General features: G+C 38.0%; 1 protein-coding gene and 1 long non-coding RNA gene across 8 annotated transcripts in view; one reads left to right on the top strand and one right to left on the bottom strand.

Moving 5' to 3' along the window:
• The window catches only part of C13H9orf135 (chromosome 13 C9orf135 homolog), a 249,536-nt gene that overhangs the window by 20,779 nt on the left and 202,615 nt on the right, over positions 1 to 26,142 (top strand). For 2 of the 7 annotated variants that reach the window (XR_003523803.2, XR_003523806.2), the window contains one exon: positions 1,857 to 3,386. The exons of 2 other annotated variants lie outside the window; for them this stretch is intronic. Coding sequence is in view for 1 of the 5 variants with exons in the window: in XM_027616386.1 (XP_027472187.1) it covers positions 17,035 to 17,084 (50 nt within the window). In the remaining 4 variants the exon portion in view is untranslated. Of the gene's footprint in view, positions 1 to 1,856; positions 3,387 to 16,946; positions 17,085 to 21,544; positions 21,988 to 26,142 lie in introns of those variants that run through there. 3 more of the 7 variants (XM_027616387.1, XM_027616386.1, XR_003523804.2) reach the window with 2 other exon arrangements.
• On the bottom strand, positions 1,115 to 26,141 carry LOC113934825. The gene is made up of 3 exons (XR_003523810.1): positions 25,976 to 26,141; positions 5,428 to 5,502; positions 1,115 to 1,228 (listed from the first exon to the last, which is right to left on the bottom strand). It is a non-coding gene; the product is annotated as an uncharacterized LOC113934825 (long non-coding RNA).

Here is a 26,142-nt window from a genome sequence, read left to right as displayed (position 1 = left end):
GAACATTCTAGAAACAGATTGGTGGTTGGTAGGGGTGGGGGAAAAGGGTGAAGGTGGTCAAAGGGTACAAACTTTCGGTTCTAAGTTGCATAAGTTCTGGAGAGGTAACATGTAGCATGCATGGTGACTATAGTTAAATTGGAGAGTAGATTTTATTTTTAAAAATTTTTTATTGTTATGTTAATCACCATACATTACATCATTAGTTTTGGATGTAGTGTTCCATGATTCATTGTTTGTGTATAACACCCAGTGCTCCACGCAGAACATGCCCTCTTTAATACCCATCACCGGGCTAACCCATCCCCCCACCCCCTTCCCCTCTAGAACCCTCAGTTTGTTTTTCAGAGTCCATCGTCTCTCATGGTTTGTCTCCCCCTCCGACTTACTCCCCTTCATTCTTCCCCTCCTGCTATCTTCTTCTTTTTCTTTTTTGGAGAGTAGATTTTAAAAGTTGTCTTTACACACACACACACACACACACACACACACACACACACACACACAAATTGTAACTATATGAGGTAATGGACATGTTAACTAACTCTATTGTGGTAATCATTCTGTGATATATATAAATATATATAAATCATTGCATTATATATCTCAAACTTACCCAATATTATATGTGAATTGTGTCTCAATAAAGCCAGAAAAAAGATACATAAAAGCACACAAAGGAAACAAAAATAAAGGCTACCGCATACTCCACTTCCATTGCCAGGCCCGCTCCCCATAAGTATCAACTGTAGACGCTGTCTGTTGACACCACCCCCCCCATAAGAATGCTTCCTCATATATATTACCTTCATCTCTAGCTCGTCCTCTTCTTGACACATTATAGTGTTTTTCCTTCTTTTTATGTCAGGTTTCTCTTCCTCTCCGTCCTTCTCCCTCTTCATACATACAACACACACATTAAAAGTCTGAAAAGATTCATGTACTCCAAAATGTTAATAGCATTTATTTCTGGGTAGTGTAGGGTAGATAATTAATTTTTTTCCTTTTCTCTGTGTTCTCTAATTAGTATTATGTAATGGAACATAATTAAATTGGAATGTTAAGGATATTGATGGAAATATTTGAAAGGTTATTTTTAATACTTGCCTTGTCTTTTAGGCAGAATTCTTAGCATATTTCCCCTTTTCTTGATGACATTGTTTACACAGGTCATACCTCCAGGCCAAGCCTCCTGCTAACTTCTACAACAGCTTCCAAAGTGATTTTTCTAGTACACAAAAATAACTGTCAATCCTATGCTTAACAGCTTTCAGTTACTCTTTATCACTCACTAAAGAAAAATCCAGATTCTTGCTTATGACAGAAGGCTTCCCATAGCCTGACCCAACCTACCATTTCTGGACTTAATTTCCAAATGTTAGACTGCGCCAGGATTGCAAAGAGGAAGAGAAGTGGCTCTTACAACCTTGAGGAGTTTATGGATTGTGAGCTGGTGCTTAGCTCAGTAGCTGTTAATGGTCTGGTTAGTGCATAAAGCAGGAACCGCCATGACATTTCATAATCCTGAGTAATTATGTCCAATGAACAAACATGATTTGGTCAGAATAGGGGTGCCCACCATTGCCCTGGGGAGAGGAGACAGGTGTTAGGAAAATGAGCCTTGAAAAATGGGAAGGACAGGGTAGGGATGCCGCTGATGGTAAATACCACTTCTGTGTCTGCCGGTGGAGGGGTGAGTAACCATAACTCACACTGTGTGGGGTTTTGGGTCTACATACCACTTCTGTGTCTGCCGGTGGAGTGGTGAGTAACTATAACTCACACTGTGTGGGGTTTTGGGTCTACACAGGCTTTTTATGTGAAAATACCATCTCTTACGCATCTATTTTATTTAGCCCTCAGAACAAGTTGCTGAAATCTTATTGGTATCCTCAACTCACATGTAAGGAATGAAACTCAGAGAGATTAAATTGCTGCTTCAAGATTACACAGCAGATTTGAGTCAGACCTCCCTCTGCCTCCCAATTCTGTGATCACCATGGATAGAATCTCAAGGTTTACTCTCTGATCCAAGATCAAGGAAGTGGATAAAAGTAAGATTCCAGGTTCTGGAACTGGGTCTTTCCTGGACCACCATGAAGCAGCCTCTTGGAACTATCTTCGCTCCTTATTCTGACAAAACCACAGCAAGGGATTGTTACTGTGTTTACCTTATGCCTGGCACTGTGCTAAATGCTTTGTGTATATTACTACATTTAATCCTTGGCAACCCCATGAAGTGGTTGCTTTATTTTTCTCCATTATCTAAATGAGAAAAGTATGGCTTAGATACTTATCTAAAAAAAAAGAAAAAAAAAAAGGCCACACAATGAGTTAGTGGCAGAGTCCAGATTTGAACCCAGGTCAGCTTCTTGACAGAGCCCATGTTCTTCTGTTGAGCTTCATAACCCACTGCATGCCGTCCTCTAAGAAAATGGTTAGAAGTCTGTTTTTTAACTCTGGGATAGCAATTTCTAGACTTTTGGGTGTCATATGTCAGCTTTTTACAGGGGCCCTCCTCCTCCTCTCTCTGGCTCAAAGCCATACTGATTAAATGAAACAGTATGATGACTACTTGTTCCTTCTGTGATTTTCCTCATTTCCTCAACCTTATCTTCTTCGTGTTCAAATATTAGCAATTTATTGAAATTGTTTTAAATCTGTTGTCATTTAGTTTTAGTATAAAATCCTAGAAAACAAGAATTTTATAGTAAAAGGAGCAGCAGAGTAGAAACAATGTCAAAATTAAAATCTGAAAATCTGATTTCCAGTTCTAATTCTGCCCTTTCTAGCTATATGTGCTTGGTCAAGCCTTTTCAACTGGTTTGAGGTATCTATTTTCTTAACCTTCAGTAGTCAGTGACAATTTCCCTTCATTGTGCCTCCCCTTACAGAACACATGGAAGATTAAACCAGGTTAGTCAATAATTCAGTAAAAACAAACAGCCCTAAACACCAGTGTCCTGAATTCTCTCACTTTTAAATCAATTTCTAAGAAAACCCTCAGAGTAATGTGTAAGAATATTTTAGGAACTTCATTGATTTGTCTCTGGAAAATTAAGCCCAATTGATCTATTTTTGATTTTCAGGTTTTGATTTCGAATAGAGGGTAGTTTTTCTTTAAATAGCAGCAGTGTACCAATCTCTAAATAAAAAGTGGATATTTAAGACATACTTAGGGAAATGATTCTTGAACACCTTTCCCTCCCTTTCAGTCTATGAACTGTAATTGTGACAGTTAAGTAGGTATGTACTCTATAGCTGTTATGAGAGCCTTGGTTCCTGATTTCACTACCAATACACATTTTGAGAAAAAGCCATGAATATTTTCCTTCTTCAGTCTCCCCACAGTTCTTTACTTCTGGTTCTAAATAGTATCCATGTTTCTTGCCATGACAGATTATACCTAGAATCACTTTGACCTTGGCCAGAGCAAACAGAAAATTAATGAAATGGAGCTGACCCCTTGCTTCTGAATGATAGAACCAACACAACGTTCACCTTTCCCCTAAGTACTTTTGCCCCGGGCCTCAATTCTTTCTTCCTGATTCTGATTTTCTCCTACCATGGGCTGGGAGAATTTCTTTACATGTTGGCCTGAAATCTGGATTTGGTGGTTATTGCTATGGATGTAATGCCTGTGAGTGAGGATGATGTCATCCACGGAGAGCAAATAAATGTGAAAGAGAAGAACGCATTCAATAGGACAGTGTCCTGCATGAACATGTCATTTATCATGTCAACTTTAATGCATTGCCCCAAATAATTGTCTTGTTGGTATTTGAAAGATTTTCATTAGTTAAATATATACTTATATACATAAATAAAGTCTGACAGTTATTATAAAATCAAAAGGCTCAGATCCTTGAAAAAAATGAGTGGATATACCTGATCTCAGATTGGGAAGTCTTTCTAATCATGTCACCCAAAGCAGAAAACATAAAGAAATAAGACTGATTATAGATCTATAGGTATTACATTTTCAAGTTTGAAAAACAAAGAAAAAGACTTGGTAACCTATATGACACATAATCAATATTTTTAACATATAAATAGTTCATATATCAATAAGCAGTTGTTGAACAACCCAATAACTGTTCAATGAACATGTTAGGTGTTATTGTTCAAAGGGAAATATTTTTTACGTGAAGGAAAAGTATTATTTTGTTAGTATAATTAAAATGTATTTAATTAGTAACTAAAATTGAAATGTTGGAGGAAAATGAGTAAAGATGAGGAGAAATTGCCGAGCGTTTATTGTTGGAGTTCAAATTAATGAAGCTGATGGTCCAACAAGAATAAACTGTGTTAAGTTCCACGCTCAGTGGCATCAGATATTCCCTAAATTAATGGTATAGAGAACCCATAACAAGACAAGTCAAAGAGTAACTGGAGCTGAAGCTAGGTGTAATCCAACTTGTTCTACCTTAAAGGAAGGTCTGGGGACGAGTTTGGGAGAGCTCTGGAACACAGATGATAATATGAAATTACAACGGGGTAGTCTTGGGTTGTCAGTAAAACTTAAGAATCTTTTTGGGATGGGCACCTGGGTGGCTCAGTCGTTAAGCATCTGCCTTCGGTTCAGGTCATGATCCCAGGGTCCTGGGATCGAGTCCCGCATCGGGCTCCCTGCTCGGCAGGAAGCCTGCTTCTCCCTCTCCCACCCCCCCTGCTTGTGTTCCTGCTCTCGCTATCTTTCTCTGTCAAATAAATAAATAAAATCTTAAAAAAAAAAAAAAGAATCTTCTGGGGAGCTGCAGCCCTATTGATTCTCCTGCTAATGTTGATGTGGTTAGTACAAATAATGTATGTTTTGCGGATTCATATTGTCTCCCCTGTTCTACTGAGTAGTTGTTGTGCTTGGATGAAACTTATGGACTTGGTATTATAGAGGGAATTCTCTGAAGAGGTGGATTTTTGTAAACTAATTTGAGATGTAATGATGTCATCCTATAGCCTGTCAGTGTTTCCTTTCTTTTTTTCTTTTTTTCTGCCACCAAGAAGGGTTGAGACCTCCTAAAGGAGTTAAAAAGATAGCAGAATGTAAGAGAAAATGTTAATGCAGTTTAGTAGTCTAATAAATGCAGTGTTAATAGCTTTTCATCAAATTACCAAAAATTTTTAAAATTTTAATATTCAGTATTATCAGATACTATTGATTGCCTATAAAGATCCACCCCATTTCAACTTCTTCCTTACTGGCAGAACCCTCATGTTTACTGTAGGGTAAAATGCAGACTGGTTTAGGACTTAGCTATTACTATTACTCTTCCTGGTAGTTCCATTCTCCTTATCAGTGACTCATTTAGGAGAGGGCATGTCAACCATTTCCAGAAAATGAGAACTGAAGGCAGTCTGCTATTGGGCTTCTGGGAAAGATTTTCTCATTCTAGGAAGGAGACTCCAGGGGATATGATCCATTTTTACCTCTGGTTATGGTCTTGCTGGGATGTTTAGCCTAGAACTGCTTCAGATGTTTTGTAATCCTGAGGGGAAGTCAGCCTGAGGGCAAAGTAGAAAGAAGAATGACATTGTAAGACATTTAATCAAGCAATCCTGAAGACTGCTCTACCATTGGTCCTTTGTTAAATGAGATATTTTCCCATATTAACTACTTTCCATTAGGCTTTCTTTTCCTTTTGGCTGAATGAAATCTGATATACTGTATGAACATAAGAACTTCGGTTCACTGCTGATGGAGAATCAATTGGTTTAGTATTTTCACAAGAAAATTTCATGAAACATATAAAAAGATTTTGATCTAGAAAAGCCACTTTAATAAGAAATTAAATAATTATTTGTTAGTTTCAAGTTTATATGTGGTAATATTGCTTATAATAATGAAAAATGGTAAAAACTAAATTTCCAATGACACAATGATTAAATAGATTTTAGACTATTCAAACAATGCCATACTCCTTTTCATCAAATTAAAAAGTATTTAAAAATCAAGGAACTCCTTGGTTATACCATAAATGTGCATATGAGAAAATCTGTTACAACAAAGAAAATATGATTTTAGTTGATTTTGAATATATCTTCCATTTATTTACTCATGAAACTGTTTTTTGAGTGTCACCAATGTGCTAGGCATTCTCCTAGGTGCTATAGATACAGTGGGTCCGTGCAAAATAAGTTATTGGACTCTTAGAGATGACATTCTAGAGAAGAAGACAATGACCAAGGAAACAAAGTTGTTTTGGTTTTCTAACAAAGGGAAAAAATAGGGTTGTGTGATGTGAAGTAAATGGGTTGATGGTCGAAGCCAACATTAGTAAGGTAGTCAGGGAGGCTCCTTCTGAAGTGGGACATGATGGATGAAAAGTACTGCCCATGTGTGATCAAGAGGTGGATGAGCAAAAACATAAGTTCTAATGTGAAAAAGAACTCAGCATGCTGTAGAAGTAGAAACAATGCCAGTGTGGTTGGTGCAGTGTGCGGGGGATTAGAGAAAATAGTATCTAGTGGTGTTGGAGAGGTAGACAGGATCTCACTCATGAGTGAAGGCTTGTAAGCAACTTAAGGAGTTGTGATTTTATTCTAAGAGTCATAGAAAGCTATTAAGTTATTTTAATTTGGAAGATGACACCATGTGACTATCATTCCCTGGCTGCTGTGTACAGAATGGACTGTAGGAACCAGGAGAAAAATTAAGAATCTATAGTCATGGGACGCCTGGGTGGCTCATTCGGTTAAGCATCTGCCTTTGGCTCAGGTCACGATCTCAGGGTCCTGGGGTCAAGTCCCGTGATGGACTTTCTGCTCAGTGGGGAGTCTGCTTTTCCCTCTCCCTCTGCTGCTCCTCCTGCTTGTGCACGCTTGCTTGCTCTCTGTCAAATAAAATCTTAAAAAAAATATCTATAGTCAAATGAGAAATGGCAGTAATGGCAGTAATATGGAGAAAAGTGGGACCAAATCAACATATATTTTGGAGGATGAATAGGTTTTTCTAATGGAGTGTATGTTGGTGGTAGTGGTTATAAGAGAAATAGCAAAACAAGTGTAAATCTCAAAATAGGTTGTTAAATATGTAAGTCTGGAGTTCAGGGATAAAGTCTAGGCTAGACATTGTATCCAGAAGATGGTACAAAACACTGATTTACTTTTCTCATTTAATCACCTACAGTCACTGTACTTAGGAGTCTTTCCCAGATGAACACACAAGGATCAATTTTCATTTTTCTCATTGTTACCCCCACCCCAACCCCAGCCCTCAGACTTTTTTCTGGCTTTTTTTTTAAACTCAGCTTTTTCCCCCAAGGTGTCTGATCTATCCTGGAAAGGCTGACAGTCACATTCTTCAGATTCTGTATCACCAGTCCTTGGGATGCATTGTGGTGAAATGTGGACAAGACAAATAAACCTATCTTTTAGCAAAACTCTGGAGCATTATTGTGTTAACAGTTGGCAAGAGGAAGAAAGTCAAAAGGGACCAAGAGGGGGAAAATGACCTCTTTAAGTATAATATTCATACAAAGAGGATATGGAAAAATGAACACATTCATGCACTGCCAGAGGGAGTATAAATTCTTACAACCTTTCTAGAGGGCTCTTTGATACAGAGATCAAAAGTCATAAAGATGTGTTTAGCTTTTTGATCCATAAATTCAATTTCTACATATTTTTTCATGTGGAAATCATTGTGCATGCAGGGAAAGATTTAGTTAAGGATGTTAATGGTAGCATTCCTTATAATAATGTAAAATAGGAAACAATGAATTATTAACAGTAGGAGACATTGTGTGGACTACCCAAACATTAAAATGTTCTCCTGTCATAAACTATTACATTGTGGAGTGTTTAATGATGTAGAGAAATGTCAACATATTATTGAGTAAAGAAAGTTATGAAATGGTATGTATGTTGCGATTGCATAACAACAAGATTGGAAATCTTTATACTGAAATATTAATCGTGGTGTTGGTACTAATCGTGACCTCCCTTCTTTCCTCCTCCTTTCTTTCCTTCCTTCTTTTTGTCTCTCATTTTCTACGGTGCATATGGTTAGAAGATAGAAAAATCTTAAGGTTAAAAAAAGAATTGCTGCTACCTAAAGGATGTATCACAAACTGACAGATTGGGAACACTATGGTAGATGGGGACATGAATATTAGCAACCGTGATTAATACCAAAGAGGGAATTGGCAATGCATAGAGAGAATTAGACATTCATATTTAGCAAATGATTGTTTTACCTAATGTTCCCTCTAAAAATATTTGTTGACATATTTAGGTCTCAAATGATTGAAAATGGACATCTGGACTGTGTCAAGTTTCCACTTAGAGTCAAATGTGATTGTGGTCCTTGTGCAGTGGGAATGAAGGAGGACAACATTCAAATGGGATATCTTGGGAATTCAGAGGAGTCTGCATAGATTTGCTTGTCCCCTTAGTTCAAGAGAACTCAGAAATAAATGGTCTTAAAAAGGCTTCCCTCAGGGCAAAGGTGTTTGCTTCAGTTTTTCCTTCCCCTAATCCCTCTGCTTATAGAAGCTGCAATTGTGCATTTGAAGTTCGATGTAAACCATATGGTATATTTTGGAGGCCCAGGAGATGCACAGCATTGCTCTCTAATGTTCCTGCCTCCTTGCCTTTCTTATGCTGCTGTCTCTGCATGTATTGCCCTTTCTCCCCTAAATGGTACCTGGCCCTAGGTTAAGAAATACTACCATAATCAGTCATTTATTTATAAATTCTAGCCTGGGACAGAAAACAAAAATCTTTATATTCACTTCAAAAATATGTAACTCTTACCTACCCAGTCTGAGATATGGGGTGTGCATGACCATTGTTTTGACCAAGTCAGTTGTAAGCTCAGACTGATACAAAGACCAGACACATGCTCCTTGGACAGATCAAGCAAGTTTTAATTATCTCAAGGATATAAAAAGAAGTCAGCACAGTCATGATACATATCACAGAGGTCAGCAACATCATTCAGGCCAGATGGAGATTCCAGCTTCTGAAATCCTGACCACTGGGTATGTAGTTACAGATGGTAAAACCCAAGTGAGAATTATAATAGTCTTTCTGGAGAGTTAATAGTCTTTCTATTTACATCTAGAATTAAATACTTAAGACTGGATCAGTTCTCTCAGTAAAGTAGCCTGGGGATGTGCTGGGAACCACTTCTTTGACACCGGAAGTACCTCCTTAAACTCAGCTTCATAGTGGAAATAAACAAAGGCCAACCAGATGAGAACAAGCAAAGGCTGTTTATTCAGAGCTTCTACAGCAAGGGAGCCAGCACCTGTCACTTGCATTTTGGCAGATACTCAAAGGCAAGCAGAAGGGTGGAAAAAAGATAAAGCTTCAGGTACGCCCTGATTGGAAACGGTGGACGTGAGGAAACTGTGGGCAGATTGGGGACAAATATTAGGAAAACTGTCTGTCATTAATCAAATCCTGGTCATTTGGGGCCAGTTGTTACTGGGGTTATTGTCTGACTTCCGGGACCATCACTAGAGATAGCAGTCTGACTTCCTGCAAGTCTAACTTATAGCAGGCTGGCTTCCTGGGTTGGTTGATTTCCTGGGCAGGTTGTTGCAGGTCGTAGGTCAGCGTTCTGTTTTTATATATGTTCTGGTCATTGTTATTTGTATGTTCAACCTCTCAATACAACACTGAATATAATATAGGAGGCACTACAACACAATACAGTAAACCTAAGTATGAATAGTCCCCATTCATCATTCTTGGTGCAGGCAGCCTGCTGCATCCTGATCCAAGTATATTCTTAAACTTAGTACTGCAGAGCCAGGAGAGGGGTCACTTTCCCAGAAGCCTCTGGGAGTCATGCTAACAAATCCTTAGATTAGCTATAAAGGTTATCCTGCAATTGGAAAAATAATATGGGCAGGAAATGGAAGGCAAATCAAAGTGATGACTGGCTTTTCTCACAAAATACCTTCACGGCCATTTTGTTTTATCCACACACCTTAATGCAACCACTGTGTGAGCCTTTGAAACAGCTCTCCTATTCTCTCTTGGATTGAAGTGATTTAAGACTGTGCCATCCTGATAAAGCCATTCATGGTGCCATAATGGTAAGTCGGGCAACTTGCAGAAGGACTTGATGATGATATATCCTGACAGTTAAATTGCCGTTGGACAGGATACCACATGCAGGCATTCAGAGACTCCTGGGAATTGTGGAGGGTGCTGCTACATCCCTGACATGGGAGTGTAGGTAAAAAGGAAGCAAAAGACACTGAAAATAAATGAACCAATCGTTCCCCCTTGGGTTTCAGTTTTTCCTTTCCCTAATCCCTCTGCTTGTAGAAGCTGCAGATTGTTTGTTAAAGACTGAACTGATTTTTATACATACATTTCAAAATGTAGCACTTCAGTGGCTCTCAACAATGAGTAGTAAGTAATAATAAGGAAATTTTCACAATGCTTTGTTACCATTCATTTAGAAACATTTTTACTTGCATTACCGGAGGCCATATTGTTTAAACTTACCCCTACCCCCAGCTGCCTGAGCTGTCATGGAATCTCATGTTTCAAGTAATTTCAAATGAGATTGAAGAACAAACTAATTTCAATTCAGTCTAATTAAATAAGCAGTTGTACCTCAAGATGTGGCTCAGCATCCTGAGGATTTTTTTGATTTATTTTTATTTTTAAAAGATTTTATTTATTTATTTGACATAGCACAAACAGGGGGAGCGGCAGGCAGGCAGAGGAAGAGGGAGAAGCAGAATCCCTGCTGAGCAGGGAGCCCGATGTGGGGCTCGCTCCCAGGACCGTGAGATCATGACCTGAGCCAAAGGCAGCTGCTTAACCGACTGAATCACCCAGGCACCCGGATGTTTTTTTTAAATAATACTTTCTGACAGAAGGAGAGAGCAAGTTTCACAGACAAAAACTAAAGGAGTTCATGACCACTAAATAGCCTTGAGAGAAATATTAATGGGGACTCTTTGAGTGGAAATGAAAGACCGAAAGTGACACAAACAAGAAAGGAAGAGAAAAATCTCCAGAAACAACAACAAAACAAGTAATAAAATTGCACTAAATACATATCTGTCAATAATTACTCTGCACTAAATGCTCCAGTCGAATGACACAGGGTGTCAGAATGGATATAAAAACAAGACCTATCTATATGCTGCCTACAATAGACTAATTTTAGACCTAAAGACACCTGCAGATTGAAAGTGAGGGGATGGAGAAACATTTATCATGCAAATGGACATCAAAAGAAAGCCAGAGTAGCAATACTTACATCAGACAAACTAAATTTTAAACCAAAGACTGTAACAAGAGATGAAGAAGGGCACTATATCATAATAAAGGGGACTATCCAACAAGAAGATCTAACAATTATAAATATTTATGCACCCAGCATGCAAATATATAAAATAATAACAAACATAAAGGAACTCATTGATAATAATAATAGTAGGGGACTTTAACACCCCACTTACATCAATGGACAGATCATCTAAGCAGAAAATCAACAAGGAAAGAATGGCTTTGAATGACACACTGGATCAGAAAGATTCAGAACATTCCATCCTAAAGCAGCAGAATACACATTCTTTTCAAGTCACATGGGACTTTTTCCAGAATAGATCACATACTAGGTCACAAATCAGGCCTCAACAAGTACAAAAAGATTGAGATCATACCATGCATATTTTCTGACTACAATCTATGAAACTTGAAGTCAACCATAAGAAAAAATTTGGAAAGATCACAAATACCTGGAGGTTAAACAAAACACTACTAAACAAGGAATGGGTCAACCAGGAAATCGAAGAAGAAATTAAAAAATACATGGAAGCAAATGAAAATGAAAACACAATGGTCCAAAACCTTTGTGATGCAGAAAAAGCTGTCCTAAGAGGGAAGGATACAGCAATACAGGCCTACCTCAAGAAGCAAGAAAAATCTCAAATAAACAACCTAAACTTACACCTAAAGGAGCTAGGAAAAGAAAAACGAATGAAGCCTAAAGCCAGCAGAAGAAGGGAAATAATAAAGATTAGAACAAATATTAGATCAATGAAACCAGGAGCTGTTCTTTGAAAAAATTAATAAAATTGATAAATCCCTAGCCAGACTTATCAAAAAGAAAAGAAAAAGGACCCAAATAAATAAAATCACAAAGGAGAGAGGAGAACACCACCACAGAAATACAAACAATTATAAGAAAATATTATGAAAAACTATATGCCAACAAATAGGACAACCTGGAAGAAATGAATAAATTCTTAGAAACATATAAACTACCAAAACTTAAATGGGAAGAAATAGAAAACTTGAACAGCTTGATAACCAGCAAAGAAATTGAATCAGTAATTGAAAAATCTCCCAACAAACAAAAGTCTAGGGTCAGATGGCTTCACAGGTGAATTCTACCAAACATTTAAAGAAGAGGTAATACCTGTTCTTCTCAAACTATTCTAAAAAATAGAAATGAAAGGAAAACTTCCAAATTCATTCTATGAATCCAGCATTACCCTGATACCAAAACTAGGTAGAGACTCCATTAAAAAAGAAAATGCAAGCCAATATCCCTGATGAACATTTTGAACATTGTTCTCAGTAAAATACTAGCAAACCAAATCCAACACTACATTAAGAGAATCATTCACCGTGATCAAGTGGGACTTATTCCTGGGGTGCAAGTGTAATTCAGTATTCACAAATCAATCAACATGATATACCACATTAATAAAAGAAAGGATAAGAACCATATGATTCTTTCAATAAATGCAGAAAAAGCATTTGACAAAGTACAACATCCCTTCATGGTAAAAACTCTCAACAAAGTAGGGTTAGAGGGAACATACCTCAACATAATGAAGGCCATATATGAAAAACCCACAGCTAATATCATCCTCAGTGAGGAAAATCTGAGAGCTTTTCCCCTAAGGTCAAGAACAAGACAGGGATGTCCACTCTCACCGTTATTTAACACAGTACTGGAAGTCCTAGCCACAGCAATCAGACAGCACAAAGAAATAAAAGGCTTCCAAATTGGTAAGGAAGAAATCAAACTTTCACTATTTGCAGATGACACAATACTCTATAAAGAAAACCCAAAAAACTCCACTAAAAAAATTGCTAGAACTGATGCATGAATTCAGTAAAGTCACAGAATACAAAATCAACATACAGAAATCTTGCATTGCTATACACTAAAAATGAAGCAGCAGAAAGAGAAATCAAGGAATCAATCCCATTTAGAGTTGCACCAAAAACCCTAAGATACCTGGGAATAAACCTAACCAAAGACATAAAAGATCTGTACTCTGAAAACTATAAAACACTGATGAAAGAAATTGAAGATGATGCAAAGAAATGGAAAAACATTCCATACTCATGGATTGGAAGAACAAATATTGTTAAAATGCCTATATTACCCAAAGCAATCTACACATTTAATGCAATCCCTATCAAAATACCAACAGCATTTCTCACAGAACTAGAACACGCAATCCTAAAATTTGTATGGAACCACAAAAGACCCCTAATAGCCAAAGCAATCTTGAAAAAGAAAAGCAAAACTGGAAACATCACAATTCTGGACTTCAAATTATATTACAAAACTGTAATGGTCAAGACAGTATGGTACTGGCACAAAACAGACACATAGATCAATGGAACAGAATAGAAAACCGAGAACTATATGGTCAATTAATCTTCAACAAAGGAGGAAAGAATATGCAATGGGGAAAAAACAATCTCTTCAACAAATGGTATAGGGAAAAGTGGACAGCCACGTGCAAAGGAATGAAATTAGACCACTTTCTTACACCATACACAAAAAGTAAAATCAACATGGATTAAAGACCTAAATGTGAGACCTAAAACCATAAAAATCCTAGAAGAGAGCACAGGCAGTAATTTCTCTGACATCGGCCATAGCGGCATTTTTGTAGATGTTTCCTGAGGCAAGGGAAATAAAAGCAAAAATAAACTATTGGGATTTCATCAAGATAAAAAAACTTCTGCACAGTGAAAGAAACAATCAACAAAACTAAAAGGCAACTTAAGGAATTGGAGAAGATATTTACAAATGACACATCTGATAAAGGGTTAGATTCCAAAATATATAAAGAACTTATAAAACAACACCCAAAGGTGTAATAATCCAGTTTAAAAACAGACAGAAGACATGAATAGACATTTTTCCTAAGAAGACATACAGATGGTGAACAGACACATGAAAAGATGCCTGACATCACTCAACATCAGGGACATAGAAATCAAAATTACAATGAGATACCACCTCATACCAGTCAGAATGGCTAAAATTAACAACACAGGAAAAAACAGGTGTTAGTGAGGATACAGAGAAAGGGGAACCCTCCTACACTGTTGGTGGGAACGCAAGCTGGTGCAACCCCTCTGGAACACAGTATGGGGAGGTTCCTCAGAAAGTTGAAAATAGAGCTACCATACGATCCAGCAATTGCATCACTGGTATTTACCCAAAGGATATAAAAAATACTAATTGGAAGGGATACATGCACCTTGATGTTTATAGCAGCAATGTCCACAATAGCCAAACTATGGAAAGAGCCCAAATGTCCATTGACTGATGCATGGATAAAGAAGAAGTGGTATATATATATACACACACACAATGGAATACTACTCAGCCATCAAAAAGACTGAAATCTTGCCATTTGCAATTATGAGGACAGAGCTAGAGAGTATTATGCTAAGTGAAATAAGTCATTCAGAGAAAGACACATACCGTATGATTTCACTCACATGTAGAATTTAAGAAACAAAACTAAAACATAGGGGGAAAAAGAGAAAGGAAAACCAAGAAACAGACTTAACCATAGAGAACAAACTGATGGCTACCAGAGGGGAGGTGGGTGGGGGGGTGGGTTAAATAGGTGATGGGGATTAAGGAGGGCACTTGTGATGAGCACCAGGTGTTTATGTTGAATCACTAAATTCTACACCTGAAAATAATATTACACTCTGTTAACTGGAATTTAAATAAAAACTGGAAAAATTAAAAATAAATAAAAGAAAAATAATACTTTCTGAAATACCACTTATTTTTTCTATTGCTGCATAACAAATTACCAAAAATTTAATGGCTTAAAACAGCATTTGTTAGCTCACAGTTCTATAGGTCAGAAGTGGGGCAGGCTTCAAGGTTAAGATCAAGGTATCAGCTGGACTTGGCTCTTATCTGAAATCGAAGAAATCACTTCCAAGATCATTCTGGTTGTGGCAGAATTCATTTCCATGAGAGGCCACTCTCCCTTTCTTTGTGTGGGCCCCTCCATCTTCAAAACTAGCAACAGTACCTGGAATCCTTCTGGGTTTATTTTTTCCGCTTCTTAAGTTTTTATTTTAATTCCAGTTAGTTAACATACAATGTTATATTAGTTTCAGGTGTACAATATAATGGAATCCTTCTGTTTAGATCTTTCTCTTCTGCCACCAGACAGAAAACTCTGCTTTCAGAGGGCTCATGTGATTAGATTAGGTCCACCAGATAATCTCCCTTTTGATGAACTCAAAGTCAACTGACTTGTACTCTTAATTGCATCTGCAAAACCTCATTTGTCATGTAATGTAACATAATCACGGGTGTACTACTGCATTCATTATATTCATACTCCCTCATATTAGGGCAGGAAATCTTGGTGGAGGGCATGGATTTTAGGATTCTGGCTACCACACTGCTCATAGGCTTCTCTTCACTTACTGCCAGGTGAATCCTAAACACTCAGCAGCCTTTACAACTATTTTGGAGTCTCTTAATTTTACCAAATTTTTGTTTTACATATTTTTGTAGCTTTCGGATTTCCCTGATGAGAAGAGGAAACTGATAATGCATCCATGTTCATGTTAAAAGTTTCTCTGACCATTTTTTATAGTGATTTATCCCTTCGTTAGGTTGTTTTTATGACTCCAGGATTTGTTTCTTTGCAATTTTGATTCAGATTATCTAACATCCTGCATCTAATAATTCAAGCAGTTGTGTTGGGGTGGGGGCGATTGGTAGTAGGGGACTTAAATCTATTCTTTTTTGTTTTTGCTTATCCTAGCTTATTTCCTTCTGTGTTTACCAGTAGCATCTTGTGAGCTTATGCTTGTTGAATTTAATCTGGGGGAATCCTGAGAGTGTAAATTGGAGATACTTGCTTTGTAGAGGATTTGTATTTTTTTATTTTTAAAGATTTCGTTTATTTATTTGAGAGAGAGAGATAGCGCACGAGAGAGAGAGAGAGAGAGAGAGAGAGAGAGAGAGAACAAGCAGAGGGAGGGGTAGAGGGAGAAGCAGGTGCCCCAAGGACAAGGGCTCCATCCCTGGATCCCTGGGATCATGACCTGAGCCAAAGGCAGATACCCGACCACCCAACCAACTGAGCCACCCATGCACCGCAGTGGATTTGTATGTTCATAGGCTCCTTCAATTGTTGCTTCAAAGACCCCAAGCTTAAAACAAGTGGCTTGATAATGAGCTTTCAACCTTGCCAGAGGTCCAAAGCTTAGTTATTAGATGTGAGTTCTGATCCTAGTTCTGATCCTTAGCCTCAGGGCATACATATATTTTGAATTTTTTATTTCTCCCTGATTTTGTTTCAGTTCATATGTTTTCTCTTTCTTCCTCCCTTCTTCCCTTTCTTCCTTCCTGTCTCTTATCCTTTCTTACTTCTTTTCTTCCATGCTTAGGTTGTGCTAATAAATGCAAAAAATCAAATGTATGGGACACAGTGGTAGCCCTACTGTACTTGGCATTGGTCAGAGTAAAACATTATGCTCTTTTCTAAGAATCACTTTTTAAGGGGATCATGATCAAAGTGATGCACATCCAGCGGTTCAGCCAAAATAAATATGAAAAAATGTTAGGTTTACTTTGTTTACCTGGGAAAAAAGAAGGCATGTTAACTCTCTTCATATATCTTTTGAAAGGATCTTTCACAAGAGAGAAATAAAGCTTATCTTTTATCTTCCAGAAGCAGAACCAACAAGTGCATCTAGCAAGATGGTTCATGTTAGCTCAACATAAGATGGAACTTAGGATTATCCTTGTACAAAATTGGAATGGACTGCCTTTGTGAATTGTGCGCTCTCTCCTCTGGACTCATGTGGAGGTAAGATAGGGAAAGTCTCCTTAGCAGTATTTTAGAGGCCAGGAGTACACTTCTCCTTTGGCTAAGATGCTGTAAAAAATAACCTTCACTCTCCCAGTGAGCTCAGATTCTAGGCTTGTTTATTCTGTAACTCTTATAAATTTAGATAGAAAGTAAGAAATTATAGCCATCTGGAGAATAAAAAAACATTTATGCCACATTCTGAATATAATGGAAGGAAATTTTGTATCACAGTATTGAAGAAACTTTTCCAATTTGTGGATCAGAGTAATCATTAATATTTTTTACTTCCAAAATTGTTCTCCTTATAATGTGCCAAGAAAAAAAGGCAATTAATTTTTACACAAAATATTCTCCTCATGCATATCCACACTGGGAGAAAATATGATACATTTTTTAATAATAATAAGGTTCAGTCAGAAATAGAAATTTAGTTCATCTTATAAATAGAATAGACACTGGTAAATGAGAAGAGATGACACAGCATGAGCTATGTAATTACATTTAAAATACATTTCAGGGTAGTTTAATATTAAAACTGCAATTCTTGATAGAAGTGGATACAGGATTTTTGAATATTTTGGAAAGGATATTGAGATCTTGGTATTTTTGTTCTTAGGATTTTATATGAACATAAAATCACATTTGTTTTAAAATCATCTCTTTAGGGAAAACAACACATTTAACCTTTCACTGTGAAATAAAAGCTTATGTCGAAATGTTTTAGAAATTCAGATACCCTTTACATTCTCTGGATTCTAGAGTGACAAGAGAAATCTGAAGAAGAAAGACTCAAGTCCTCTAGTCCTATTAGGGATGGTGGACACCCCACAGGGGGATGGGGTTACTCTGAGAAAGGAAAATCAATCCAGACACAGAGAGGATGAAAGCGAAAGAAAGGCAAAATGTGATCCAGATGTTCATCGGGACAGAAATGAAATCTGATCTCAAGTGACAGGCAAAGGGATGAGAGACCCAAACTATTTGACTGGATTTTATGAAAGCTTTAGGAGTATGGAATTGTATAATTTCAAGGGAAATTAACAAGGGGGGAATTTTGGAAACGTACTGCTAACCCAACATTACAAACAACTTAATGCCTTAGGTTGAAAAGTCATGACATATCCAGAGAAGACAAAAATTACAGAAGTAAAGGCTAGCTGAGGACATAATCCTGTAGTCCTACTAGAGTCCAGGCTCCTGCAAACAGAAGAATATATATACATATGTAGTATCTGTAGTAGAATAAGAATGAGAACCTTCCTTGGAGTCTAAAGATAAGAATATAAGACTGGCTTTGCCTCTAGATGTGTGATTCAGTTTACTTATCTTGGAAATAGAAATGCCAGTATGCATCCCAAATTATTTTTGTAAGGGCCAAGTAAGAGAGTGTATGAAAAAAATATTTTATAAAGTGATATATGGATAGGATGTCTTATTATTACTATCTACAGGGGGTATCTGTGGTTTTTGCCTTTCAGGCATGCTTTCCCATTATTTTGGGAATTGATCTGTTTTTCCCTTTTATCCAATCCCATACTTTCAGTCTAGATTAGTCAGAAAGGGCAAACCTCCCCGTGGAGGGGAAACCATGACACAGATCAAGATGGGGAGTGTACCACATCAACCCTGGGCCTTGCTGTAGTGATTTTTTCAGAACAATCATGAGTCGGGTCAGGCCAATTTGTGTCCAGGACTTTTGTTGGAGCTAGAGGAAAGAGGAACACTTTATGTTATAAAAGGGTAGGGGAGCAATGTAAATTGGTAAACATTTGGGGAGAGCTTGCCTGAGAATAAGCTAACCCAAGAAGGAAAGCAAAACCAAGAAATAGTGAAATAGCATCCCAAGACATCATCAACCTCTGGTATTCAGATATGCTTGAAGGCAGAATTGCCCCTGGAATTTCCAGTTACATGAGTCCATAAACTCCTCTTTCTGTCCTAACTTGGATTTGGCTTTCTGTCATTGGTCATCAAAACTGTACTATCTAAGTCACTATAATTAGGGAAACTTTAACTAGAAATTATTAGTGTTACTTGGAAAATCTCCACACCTAATGTATACCAAAGCTATTACAGTTGCCCCTTCAACAATGGAGGGGTTGGGGTTAGACTTCCTTGATTGGTTCTGTCATGGGTCCTGTGAAGTCATGCACAACATCTGGACAGTTCTCTCCCCAGGAATTTATTGTTTCAGGGTTCATGGCTTTCATGGCTTTTTCTTATAACAATGATGGCATCTTCAATGGTGTAATCTTCCCAGACTTTCTTGATGTTCTCTGTATTGGGGTTCTCTTTCATAGCATTGACAGTCATTCCCATAGAGTATTGTGTGTACTGAGTCTTAAAGGTCCTTAGGACCCCCTGATCTACGGTGCTTAGAGGTGTTGCATTTGGGGGCAAGTAGACCACTTGGTTGCCATCAGTGTTGAACTCATGGGAATCTGGGTGGCCAGGAGCATCATCCAGTATCAAGAGAATGTATTTCCTGACTTCAGGGACAAAGCATCACAATAGAACCAGGCCAGAGAAAAAGGGTTCTTGTTGTCCAGGCCTTCTTGTTGTACATCCAAAAGACTGGAAGCTGGTGTTTAATCTTTTTCTCTTCAAGGCTCAGGGGTTAACAGCCTTACAGATAAGGGCAGTCCTCATCACAAACCAGACTGCATTTGCACAAAGGAGTGGAGTTAGCCTGTCCTTTCTGCCTTAAATCTTGGTGCTAGCTTTTCTTCCTTACTAATAGATTTAAAAAAAAAAAAATATTTTATTTATTTGAGAGAGAGAGCACAAGAGGAGGGGAGGGGAGGGGCAGAGGAAGAGACAGAAGCAGGCTCCCTGCTGAGCAGGGAGCCCACCACGGGCAGGGGGGCGGGGTTTGGACACAGAAATCGATCCCGGGACCCATGGATCATGACCTGAGCTGAGGGCAGATGCAGATGCTTAACCGACTTAGCCACCCAGGCGCCCCCCCCACTTACTAATACATTCTTATGGCAATTTTCCCCTCAGAATAGGGCACTTTCTTCTGTATTAACAATGTGTTCAGACAGATATCCTTTCTCCTCGATGATTTTCTTAATGGCATCTTGGAATTTGTCTGCTGCCTCTTGGTTGGCAGAAGCTGCCTCTCCTGGTATCTTGACATTTTTTTTTAAAGCCAAACCTTTTTTTTTTTTGAGATTTTATTTTTTAAGTAATCTGTACACCCAATGTGGGGCTTGAACTTACAACCCTGAAACCAAGAGTTGCATCTTCCACCAACTGAGCCAGCCAGGCACCCCTAAAACCAATCCTTTTAAAAATTATCAAACCATCCTTTGCTGGCATTAAATTCTCCAGCTTTAGATCCTTCACCTTCCTTTTGCCCTAGTTGTCATATCATGACTTTGCTTTTTCATGAATTATATTGAAGTCCATAGGGATGGCTTTCTTAAAGCAGTCCCGTACCCACATACAAGCTGCATTTTCAATATGATATAAAAAGGTATTTCATAGAAAGTGTGGGGTTTTCATGCCTGCTGGCAAAGCTGCAGCAGCAGCTTCACAAAGTTCCCCCCCCCCCCCACTTTTTTTTTTAAACAATTGTCCTTATGCTGGACTCCTTTATCTTGAAATGGCAGACAACCACAGCTGCAAACCTCAATCTATGGTACATATCAAGCAAATCATTTTTTTCTTGTAACGTCATGACTTCTTGGGATTCTTGGGAGCACTTCCAGCATCACTAGTGGCACTTCCTCTGGGTCCCATGGTGTTAGTCAAGGTTTATAATGTTGCACTAAACATGATGAAAACTATGTGAGAACGACAAGAGACAGTTTTTTACTGTGATACGCAATTTGCTGGAGAGCCATACTGCTTAAGTGGAGGTGATTAGTGTCATAGGCGTTTCAAGAGGATGCTCGCAACACTTGAGCTCACTGCAGTAGCAACAGGAGGTGGCTACCAAATTATTACCATAGTACAGTATGTACTACAGTTAATTTTCTACAGTTATGACTTAATACAGCATCTTTACATTTGTTTACATTTCTCTTGACTGCAAATGGCTCCATGTATGGTCTGTAAGTGTGTGCAGAAGCTTTCATAAATTTTAACTTTTCTTTAACAGATTTGTGTATATTTTATAGCAGTAAACGATAAAATAAACAGTATTACATATATATTTTAAGCATTCACGACATACCTACTGTTTTCTTAATTTTTTGATATTTCTAGTTTACACAGTTTGTGAGTTTTTTCAAATTCTCACAGATTTCTGAAAACTTTTCCAATATATTAATTGAAAAAATTTCTCACATACGTGGACATGTGCAGTTCAAACCTGAGTTGTTTAAGGGTTAATTGTACTAATTGGTCACAGAATGGGTGCTAAAAATGTAAATGATTGTTTGGTCTTGAAAATCTTTAAGTCTGCTTCCTTTATTATTATTTTTTAATGTTATCATACTTGCTTTTAGTCTCGCCCTGGCCCTTTAGAAAATGATCCTTCTCCTGAAATAGCCTGAAGGCCTCTGTAGTTTAAAGCAACCTAACATGATGCTGTAAACAGATTTAATGAACAGAGGAAACAGCACCACAAGTCTGACATATGCCCCCTGAACACAAGAAACTCAGAATCGTGCAATACTCAAAAAGTCCTTCAAGATTCTGGAAATTCTCCAGCTTCTTCCCTGAGTTCCTGACCTCTACCCCAGACTGGCGACTTGGCATCCTCAGCTGTGTGTTTCGTGTACTCAACAACCAGAAACCTCCTGCACATACCTGATCCTCTGGGGGAAGCCTTTCAGTGGGTTTCTTACCAGCTTGCTCACCATGCAGCTGGGGGTGGGTCTTGTGGGGACATGAGAAAATGTCCGCCACCACCAGGAGCAAAAGGAGCCCAAATCCAGTTTCTTTTCTCTGAGCTTCTTCCCTGGGAGAGGATGTTCCTTTATGCAGATTAAAAAGCACAAAAAACAAAGAAAGCCACAGTACTGAACTTAATTTCAAGTACCACTCCTTTCCTAAAAATGGTTAACTGGTAGCTACATGGTCTCATTCTTGTTGCTAATAAACAGTAAAGGTGCCAAGAAACTGAAGCAGCACAGGGGAGAAAAGGAAGAAGCCAAGGGTTTAGATCATTTGTGAAAATGGATATTTAGTCTTTGAATAATTAAAGATATCCAATCTGTAGAATGTTAAAGAAATCCCTAACCTACATTTATGTTAGAACATATCATTACTAGTCCAGGACATTAAAATTTTATCATAATAGTTATGGACAGTTCTGCCAAAGAATCTCACTCATTGGCTATCAAAATAAGGGAAATGCTGAATTATAGAATACCATACTTTGAATATTTAATAAATTAATCCTCTGTGCTGATAGTAGGAGTTCTAGAAATCATGCCTGTTGTATGACAGCACTTAGTCAATATACTAATTAATAACAGTTGTTTGAGAGCAAGTCAATGCCTAAGAGGTTAACAACACAGATTGGAAGTACAGAGAAATCATACCCAAGGTTAAAGTCATTCTAAAAAAGACCATTGGTAGTTATGAATACTTAAAGCAAAGGAAAGAAGATTGGAGCTTTTGTCAGAGTTGACTCTTTTGAGAGTTCCTGGGTCATTAAACAGGAGCTTACTCATATAAATTTTGGCCCTGGTATCTGGATCTTTCGTATTTTTCACATAACTGAATTGTACCAGATTCTCTTGGGTGCTCAACAACAGATTCTGACTCTGAAATCCATACCATTTCTCAAAGGGGGAAGAAGAGGGGGAGGAAATAGGTAGAGACGGAAAGGAGGAGAGAAAGAAGGGGAGGGAAGAAGAGAAGGAGTAGAGCATGGAAAAGAAAGGGGTAAAGGGAGGAAATGTGGGAAAAGAAGAAGGGGGAGGGAGGAGGAAAAGATGGTAGTGGGACACGGAGGGATCGAGGAAGACCAGAAATCCCATTCATTTTGACGGAGGAGGTGCACTCCAACTTTTTTGTATAAAATATTTTCAAGTGAACCCCTATATATATATATATATATATAATGGGTGACAGGAGCTCCCTATTTCTAGAGAATTTTAAAAAAACTATGTAATCAATCCTTGATTAGGACATAAATACTTAATTTTAAACTTCTAAGTATTATATAACTTAGAAGTTTTTTGTAGATTTAAATGATTCAACATGGAGATGGTACAAGTTAATTTTCTTACGGACTTAGATTTTTGTTTTCTCAGCATAATTGTATGACATTTGGTAGAAGAAAGTTTAATGCCAGGGGAGAACATGCTGATAGTGACTTTGGAAGCTTCTGGGCAGGTGCTTTCCTGGAATCGAGCAGATGATTGTTAAGACAGGAAGAGGAAGGAGATGCTGAAGAGGTTTGCCCCTGTGACCATTTACATCTGGCTGGTTTACATCTGTTTTAGGTTTGCTGTTCTGGTCAGGTCTTCTTGGCAACTTATTAAATAATCTGATAAAACTGATAAATATATTAGAGTAGGCTAATGATGGGGATTCCCACTTCCTGAGTTAGTCTGCCTGCACTTTCCTACAGAAAAGTCCTGTTTCAGCCACCTGAACTATAATTTTCTTGCCCCAAGGATATTATGGTGAAAAGATATTAATCTAAGTAGAAGGCATTGCTTTAATCCCTACACTTCATTGGTTTGATGAAGTTTGAGGAAAACAGGAATAACTCAAGTGTGTTGAGGATGAGTGATTTCACATTTAAAAAGCATAAAGCTTATTAATGGTCTTGAAGAGAAAAGATTCCATATGAATACAAAACCATCATTATCATTGGTAACATATCCAAATATCTTGCCAACATTTTTCTGATTCAGACTGTTAAATTTCATATTAAAATATAATAAAAAGATATTCATTTAAAAAACCCTTGTAAACAGACAAAGCTTGAAAAACAGAAAGTATACTTAGGAAACTCCACACAAACAAGCACATTTTAGGGTACTTTTCCCAAGTGATAAGGACAGAGTTAGGATGTAACAAGAGCAGGAGTAGCTGAAATTTAATTGAGGGCCAAGCATCCATTAGGCACTGTTCCACCTGCTTTCAATATATTATCTTACGTAATTCTCACAAAACCCTTCTGTTCTCTTCCTATTTCATCAATAAGGAATCAGCAAAGCAAAAATTCCACAGAATGTACTGGTGTATACAAAGAGAACGGAAAGAATCTGAGAGTCTATCTTATATATCCCAAAACAAGGATGTTGAAAAGTGTTTAGTAGACACAGAAGACAATAAAGCTGGTAAAGTTGGTATAAAGGGGAAAGAGTATAACAAAAAAAGCATATTCATTAGACCAAACTAGGTTGTCAACTTGATTTAAGGAACTCTAAAATTATAAGCTACAATTGTTTTGTTTTCTTAACTTATTGCTACTTGGTGTGCTGAAATGCTTTTAAATCTCTGTAGTACCTGTCCGTGTACCTCAGAAAGGGCTTGGCTCTGGGCAGCCTCTGTCTCTTGAGTCAAACTGGCTGCAGAAATCTGACATCTTGGTCACAAATATATTACGTTGCCATCACTTTAAGCATAAGCAAAGTAAATACACTTTAAGCATAAGTAAAATAAAATTTTAAAAAACAGATGATAGTAATAATGGTAATATTTTTGGAGTAACAGCAGTATGTTTTGCTTTGATTGGGCAGAATTGACCTTAACATGGGTCTTATTTAGCCTTTTAAAGTAAATTTCTGTTTTTCTTTTTCATTTCTTCAAGAAGAAAAGGGCTAAAATAGGCTCAGTACTCTACTAGCACTTCGCTGGTGACAGTGGACTATTTAATTGGTTTTAAATAACATGGCTTAACTGTGGCTGTCAGTAAAATAGGGGCCTTAGCATACCACAGGCACCCACACTGGGTACCACAGGCCACAGAGAAGCACTCAGTAGTTGTGTGTAATCAAATTTGTGAAAACTGATCTGGAAGAGCACTTCATTATTTACAGGAGTGCTGTAATAAATCTTTCGCAAACTATAGAATCCATTTGTAATGTGAAATATCTCTTAATTTGTGTTTTTAAGTTTGAATTTTTGTGTACATGTGGTCTTCATAAAGTAGGACACCTCTGGAATATATGGAAGCCCAGGTAAATCTAAAGTACTCAAATGTAATATTCATTCATTTGTTCACTCATACTCTGAAATGATGCCATGTACTAAGCATCATGCCAGGCCAGAGGGATGGCCATGATGAAGTCCACTAATGCCTTTATGGTGCTCAACTCAGTTAGGGAGGAGAATTCTGATGCCTTAAATATTCCTCTCTTGGAAAGCCAAAGATGAAATAAGTACCTTCCTCCTACAAAACAGCTATCCAATCATTTCTTGAAAGCAATGCCATAGGTAATCTTTTTGAAATCTCCTTGTCACATATTAAACAACACAATAATGTGATGAATTTGTGTTGTCATAAAATATCAAGTGTGAAAATGAGAACTGCCAGGTCTCAGGGAGCTGAATGCCCTGGAGCCCTACGCTGTAGCTAGAGGTTGGGTCTTTCAGCGTTTCAGCCTGAAGGGACCTCAGATTCTTGTGTTCACCCTGCCCCTTCCTCAGTCCCATCCCCTACTTTGTTTTTTCAGAGGAAGAAACTCGTGCTCACAAAGGTTGAGAAAGTAGCTGAAACCGGAATCAGTCAGGGCTTTTTCATCCCCAGACTTTTTAGCTGATTTGCTGAATGATTCTGCTCCTCCTTCTCAGAAAATCTACATTAATGACATATTTTAGGGCTTGAGGGGTGTCCTCTTGCTCCCTTTTGGTTAAACTTACATGCTTGTAAGTAGAAGGTGTGGTGGCAACAGACGATGGATGGTAAAAAGAACTTCTGCAAGGACAGCCAGAGCAGAGCTGCTCTGGGCGCATGTCTCCTTAGCCCTTACCTGACCCTCCAGTCCGCCTTAACTCCGCCGGCCACTCTCAGGATTAGGCTGGTGGTAGGGTGAAACTACAGATCCCAGGAGGCCTAGGACGTCCCTCTCAACCTCTCCGTAAGCAGGTCGCTCCCCTCGTTGCATTCTGGGAAATGTAGTTTCTTTCAATCAGTAAC

This window comes from Zalophus californianus, chromosome 13, assembly GCF_009762305.2.
Source record: "Zalophus californianus isolate mZalCal1 chromosome 13, mZalCal1.pri.v2, whole genome shotgun sequence".
Classification (NCBI taxonomy): Eukaryota; Metazoa; Chordata; class Mammalia; order Carnivora; family Otariidae; genus Zalophus; species Zalophus californianus.
This window is presented reverse-complemented; position numbering and strand designations above follow the sequence as displayed.